The 6,892-nt window shown below is 53.1% G+C and overlaps 1 protein-coding gene across 1 annotated transcript; it reads right to left on the bottom strand.

The window, feature by feature from the left end:
* Positions 1-222: 222 nt before the first annotated feature.
* On the bottom strand, positions 223-1,758 carry LOC139354317 (uncharacterized). The gene has a single exon (XM_070998540.1). It carries the CDS (start codon positions 1,756-1,758, stop codon positions 223-225), a length of 1,536 nt encoding a protein of 511 aa, XP_070854641.1.
* Between the last annotated feature and the right edge of the window lie 5,134 nt (positions 1,759-6,892).

The following is a 6,892-nucleotide window of genomic DNA, read 5'->3' as shown; positions in this document are numbered from 1 at the left end:
CCATTCAATGCTTCTGCTCGACAACTCACTTTGTCGCTTGGCCTCCCTGTCAGCTCCCACGAAGTTCTTGCCGTTATCACTCCGCAGTCTATGTACTGGTCCTCTACGGCAGACGAAGTTCCTGATCGCTATAATGCAGGAATCCGTCCACAGGTCATGCGCCAGCTCCAGATGAATCGCCCTTGTCGTCAAGCATGTGAACAAGGCGACCCAACGCTTCTCTCAGTGACGGGATACAGTCACCCGCAGTGGCCCAAAGTAGTCCAATCCGGTGTACTTGAATGGCCATCCCCCCGCTTCCAGTCGATCCTCTGGAAGGGGTCCCATTATCTGCGGCATCGGCCGCGTTCCCTGCAACTTGCACTCGTTGCACGACGAGATTACTTCCTTCAGCACTCGTCTCATCTTCGTGACCCAGAATCTCGTCCGGATCTGAGTAATCGTCGAATCCACGTTTTGATGCTTCATCTGGGCATGAAAGTGCCTCACAATCAAATTCGTAAGACTGTGCCTGTGTGACAGTATTACGGGCCTCCTCGCACTGTACGGCATGCACAGCACGGCATCAACTCTGCCATAAACTCGCAGAACACCGTGTTCATCCACGTAAGGCGTCAGACCTCGCATCTCACTCGAGCTGGCGACGTTCTTTCCGCATTCCGCCGACCTCATCTCGTCGGATAACGATTCCAACTGGGCCTGTCTGACTAACAGGTTCTCCGCGGCCTCACACTCCGTTGCAGTGAGTCCGTACTCCTCGATCTCGCTTCTCTGCTTGCGACACCAACGCGCAAACCTCAGGACCCAGGCTGTGGTCCTCACCAGGCGACTGAAGCTCGAGAATCTCTGAAACGGAATGGCGAATTCATTTGCGGCCACCAGTGCAAACTCACTGGGCATCTCCTCTTTCTCAGGCGCATCTGGAACACGCTTGGTTCCCTCCTCAGGCGCCGGCCAGCCGCTCGCTGGCTGCCTCAAAAATGCGAGTCCGCTTAGCCAACGTGATTCCGGGCTAAGGTCCGACTTTTTCTGCGATCGCGTCGCATCACCCGCCGCGTTGTCAGCTGTAGGTACCCATCGCCACTGGGAAACCTTCGACGACTCCAAAATCTCCGCCACTCGGTTGCCAACAAACTGCTTGTACCGGCGGTGGGTGCTGCCGATCCATCTCAGCACCGTTTTTGAGTCCGTCCACAACACCGTCTCGCTGGTGTCCACACTGTGCTCCTCCTTGACAGTGTTCATCAGTCTGGTTCCAAGAACCGCTGCCTGCAGCTCCAACCTTGGGATCGACATCGTTCTCATCGGCGCGCACTTCGTCTTTGCGCACACGAAGCTAACCAGCACGTTGTCATCCTCGTACGTGACCCTCCAATAGGCCACCGCCGCGAATGCAGATTGACTTTCATCCACGAACACGCGCAACTCGATGGTCCGAACTGCTCCATGCCCGAAATAGTGACGAGGGCATTGGAACTGTCCCACGGCGTCCATCTCCCTCCGCCAGGCCGCAAAGGCTTTGCCTATCTCCTCCGGTAGTGGTTCGTCCCACTGGATCTTCTGCCTCCAGATCTCTGTCAACAACAGCTTCGCTGTAGTCATCAGGCAGCACAGGAATCCCAATGGGTCGAACGTTGACATCAGCAGGCTCAAATACTCCCTCTTTGTAGGGACTTGATCTCCACTTAGAACGCTAATTGGCACTCGGTGATACTCCACGTTGAATCTGAAGTCGTCCGAGGCTACCTGCCAGCGCATTCCAAGGATCTTCTACTCAGCCTCACCCCATCCGACGCTCTTGATTTGCCAAGGTGGTCCCAACGCCGCTTCCACGATGGGTGAGCTGGATGAAAACTGGCATAATTCGAATCCAGCCTCCGCATGTATCTCCTTCACTCGGGTAGATACACTTATAGCTTCGCTCTCTGTAGCGAAACTGTCCACATAGTCATCGACGTAGTGGTGGTCGATGATGGCCTTGACTGCCCTCGGATCCGAATCCCGAAACTTCAGGAACTTCTTTACGTAATGCGCAGCGCTCGGCGAGCAGGCTGCTCCAAACGTCGTTACGTTCATCTCGTACACATCCGGGTCTTGATCGTCGTTGCCATCTCTCATCGGATCAGCACTAGGTAGAACACCTCCTTGATGTCACCGCAGACTCCGACTGCTCCTTCCCTGAAGTGGAAGAGCACGGCTGGCAAGGGCTTGTAATGCTGAGGCCCCTTGTCCAGCGCTGAATTTAGCGAGGTTCCTCCAACCTTGGCTGCAGCATCGAACACATGCCGGACCTTACCGGGTTTGTTCGGGTTTTCAACACCAAAATGTGGCAAATACGCTAGCCGGTTGCTCGTCACAGCGACCTAATCTTGCTGCAGCTTCCTCGCATATCCTTTGGATACGTAATCCTTGATGATACGATCGTATTCCAACGCCAACTGCCCGTTGCGCTTCAACTTCTTCTCGACGTTGATCAGCCGTCTGTGCGCCATCTCGTAGCTCCGTGGCAGCACAGCGTAGTCGTCCTTCCAGAGTAATCCCGTCTTGTAGCGACGCCCCACTTTCACCGTGGTGTCTTGGAGGATCCTTTGTGCCCGCGCGGCATCATGGTATGCGACCTGTGGCGCGTGCTTCACACCAAAGCTTTCCATCTCAAAGCAGTCCTCCACCATCTGTTCCATCGTATCATCCATTGACACGGCTAGTAGGCAGGACCTCGGTGACGGCGTAGTCGATTGCCCACTTACTGGCCCAAACACAACCCATCCAAGCTCGGTTGCGGCCGCATACGGTCAATTTCTGGCAAACCGCCTCGTCCTAAGTGGCAATCCCAAATGTCCATGGTCCAGTCCGAAGGGCTTCATCGGCAGACGCGCACCCTTATGCACGCCCTGGACATCTCGTCGGCCTAACGTCTGCATCGGCAGACTCAGGCTCGAAACGGAGTACACGTTCCTCAAAGCATGGCGAGTGGGCTTCCCAGCTCCACTTATCTCTAGGCTCACCACGTTGCTGGGCTCTCTGCTGGCCCTTCCTCCAAACCATTGTATATTCAGCTGTCGATGCTAGCCTCGCACTCCCAGATCCCTCCGTAGCTCATCATCGATCATCGTGACGGAGGATCCTTCATCCAAGAGCGCGTATGTGTCCACCTGGCGACCAGCTCCGTACAGCGTTACTGACAGTATACGGAACAAAAGTTGGCCTCCCACGGCGCCAACGCAGCTTAAGTTCCTCTGCACGGGCTCCTCCAGGCTGTTTCTGGGGACAGCCGACTGCTGGCTCCCCTCGTGGTCTCTGTAACCACCTCGTGGTGAAGACCTCCTGTCCGGGCTGCGTCTGGAAACTGCTGACTGCTGGTTTCCTCCGTTGTGGCTCCTGAACCCACCTCGCTGCGCAGGCCATCATCGTTCCTCGTCCGCACCATGTAGCAGACGGTGGTGCAATCTGCGGCATCCGTTGATCTGGCACTCGCCATGTACATCGCAGGAACTGGTCGTATGTCCATTCCGTAAGCATGTGAAGCAGAGCCGATGCCTCCTCACCATGCTCCACCTACCCGGTGGCGAAGCTCCATCCAACTCCCTGCAGCTCGTCGCAGCATGTTGCCCTCCACAAATTGGACAACCTCCATGCCGATCAACCTGTTGATCGCATCCGTTCTGGTCGACGCTCGCATGCAGAACTCGACGCCTCGGCTCCTTTCCCTCGACGTCCAAAACCGTACACACGACGTTTGCGCACTCCTGCAGCCACGCGCTAAAGTGCGCTACAGTGGGAAAGGGCTTAATCGATGCAGCGTGCCTGGCCTAGTCTACTCGCTTGCTCGTAGGAAGCTTCGCCACAAGCTCCTCCATTAGTGTTGGGTTCCGCAGGTGCTGCTCCGCCTTCGCTGACTGCAAGAAGACCGTGAGGTTACTCACTCGGGTTGCGAAAGGAACGATCCTTGCCAGGTGCTGCTCCGAAATCGGCACCTCTGGCACGCTGTTCAGCTGGCTGCGTATAAGCTGCTCCGGTCGGCCGAACCTAAAGCGCAGCTGCTCCATTACGGCGCTGACGTTCCCAGGGTGAATCAGCAGCAAATTCATTGTCTCGCGTGCTTCATTCTTCAGCGCCTTCAACAACCTCTGGTTGGTCTTCAAGTCTGTGCAGTTGTATGCTTGGGTCAACTCCACAAACGCACAGTTAAAGATCGGCCACTCCTCGGGCTGCCCTCAAAATTCAGGCAGGTCCGGAAGCCTCCTTGGCCCATACACTCTTTGGGATTCATTCGGCGTCATCGAGGCGGGGGATCCGACAAGTGGCGATGTTGTTGCCACGTTGTGGGTGCTCCCGCCCGGTAGCACGAATCCATGCGCTGTCTGCCCAACACTTGTAGAACACAGTGGCTCCACAAGATGATTGCTAATCGTTAGCAATGGCGGTGCACTCCAAGATGGCGACAGCGTGCAGGCCGCACTGCTCGCACCGACACCGCTATGTGGGACCGGCCCGACCCCGTTAGTTGAGGCCTCACCGTTAGATGTGGCTAATGGCGGTCCGCTCCAAGATGGTGCCATCGGCGCTTAGGCCAACTGCGATTGGCGCGCAATTGGCGGTGCTCGCACTGTTCAGGGTTTTAACCTGCTTCAGCTCCTCCTCCAACGCCGCAATCCTTTTCAAAAGGTTCGACTTGAGGGGCTGGCTCACCTCCGGCTCTGAACTCCCAGCTGTGACAGCAGTACTCCTGGGTTGGGACGCTACTGTAGTCACCGTAGTGGCTGGGCTAGAAATGGCCGCCGCCGAGGTTATGTTCACTCGCGGCCGGTTTTCTGCTACACTACTCGCTGGCTGCCGATCCGCTCGCGTTGCTGTAGGGGTAGCTTCTCCTCCTCTCAGCCGCGAGCTCCTCTTGGGGGAATTCTGCCTTCTGGCCGCTGGCTGCGGCCGCCGAAGCTTGACGCTCCTTGCGTCTTCTGGCCCTTAACTGACACTGCCTGCGTCTCCCTGCCGCTGACTGCGACTCCGTCCGTACCCAGTGTTTGGCGCTGTCTGCGCCCCTCTATGTCGCTGGCTGCGACTCCTCTACTGGTACGGGAAGTGCTCCTGGCAACTCTCTAGCTGGTCGTCAAGCCGTCCTCCAGCGCAAGTTAACCTTGCAGTCTCCCTAGGACTGCGAATAAAAGGAGATGTCTTGCATCATATGGAGTTGCCTTTTTAACGACTACCCCACACGCGTAGGTCCGAAGAGAGGGTGAACTTCAAGGGCGGCGTGCGCCTGGCGTACGTGCGGTGTGCGATCATTTTATTCTGTTAACAATCCAAATCAGCCTCATACATTTCAAACTAACTTAATTTTACCGCAGTGTGCCCTCCTACGATTCACAAGACAATGAGAAGCACATTTTTTGGCGGCATTAACTGCACCGATATTAGTAGGCCCACACTTCAAGTGCCAAGAAATCCATACGAGATTGGATAAATTAACAAATACTAGATTTTCCTTACAATACTTATTCTACCTATCGATTACAATGTTTGACCGTCGACATTCCACTTGTTGGCATGTCCGTTGGAAGTTATAACAACAAGTTGTCTTCTCCACCTACAGTAGTCCCAGGCATATCCGTAGATCAGTGTACGAGAGATGTGGGACCCGACACGAAGCCAGCCGCACCAGCAGCAGTCCGCCGCACCTGCCGAAGCCCAGCGAAGCAGCCCGCCGATGCCGCAATTTCCCACCGCCGCCTCCCACGCCATCTACCAGCGCCAGCGTTCCCCCGCTACCCCCCGGCGTACATTTCGGTCCTTCGAGTCGGATCTTGAAACAAGATAAGTAAAGGTTTTTCATCTTATTTATTGCCGGTCTGCAGCCAACCACTCGAAAATACAATTCGTTTGACTTTCTGTACGATTTGTCAAAAGTCCAAGTCCGATTAAATCCGACAACGGCTATTCAAAAATTACTTCGCCATTTTTTCTTCGATTTTCCTTACGCTTCGTGCGGCCACACTGCCCATTTTTCCGACTCCTTTTTTAATTGAATTTGGCCGTACATCTACATACATACACTTATAAATCGAGAAATTTAATTTATAATTATAATTTAATTTCCAGTGCTCTGTCAACTCAGGCCCCCAAAACATTCCAAGATTTTCTCACTGTATGTCCGCAGCCGCTATAATACTTGCACATATTTTTCGTTTTCCAAATGCAGTCCACATAAAAAAAATCGAAAACGTCCACCACAACACATAACACATATATATTAATTAATTAATAAATATAAAACCTGCGAACATTTCACACTTCAGTTCTGCAGTAGGGACGCGGTGACATGTCTGAAGGCAAAAAGGTTAATTGTTTTTTTTTGTGCCTAAATCGCTATGCCGCTGTTGACGTCAGCAGAGAAGTCGGCGCAGCGTATAAGACTGCCTACGAAAACGATCGTGCCACAAAGAGAGGCAGATATTCGGAGGTTCCCTCTCTTTCGTTGTCTTATAATCTGGCTGCACTCGGCGCTCTAAGAGACATATTTCGGCCAATCCGTTATTTATTTTGCGTCTCTTCGTTATGTTCGGCTAGCGACTAACATTTCGGCGGAAAAAACTTCGTGGAGCAACGACATGTGAATGCCCTAATATTTTAGGAGCACTATTGTATATCAAAAAAAAAAACTAATATTGTTTTACAAAAGTAAATTATTTGATTATAGTAAAATAAGGTAAATTGAATTTACTTAGGTTGGGTTAGGTAGGAGTGGTTGGAGATTAGATACTAATACTATTTGCTAATAATACTATTTGCTTTCGCGAAGTATTTTTTTCTTCTTAGGAAACATAAGATCTTTTGGATGCTTACGCCCTGAATGGCCGCAAGGTTCGGAAGTGTGTAGCTACCTAGGATTTGAAAG

The sequence above is a fragment of the Drosophila suzukii genome, assembly GCF_043229965.1.
Source record: "Drosophila suzukii chromosome 2 unlocalized genomic scaffold, CBGP_Dsuzu_IsoJpt1.0 scf_2c, whole genome shotgun sequence".
NCBI classification, from domain to species: Eukaryota; Metazoa; Arthropoda; class Insecta; order Diptera; family Drosophilidae; genus Drosophila; species Drosophila suzukii.
This window is presented reverse-complemented; position numbering and strand designations above follow the sequence as displayed.

Excerpts from the sequence above, each read along its gene's own strand:
- LOC139354317 (XM_070998540.1), bottom strand. The coding sequence starts at position 1,758 with ATGCGCTGGCAGGTAGCCTCGGACGACTTCAGATTCAACGTGGAGTAT.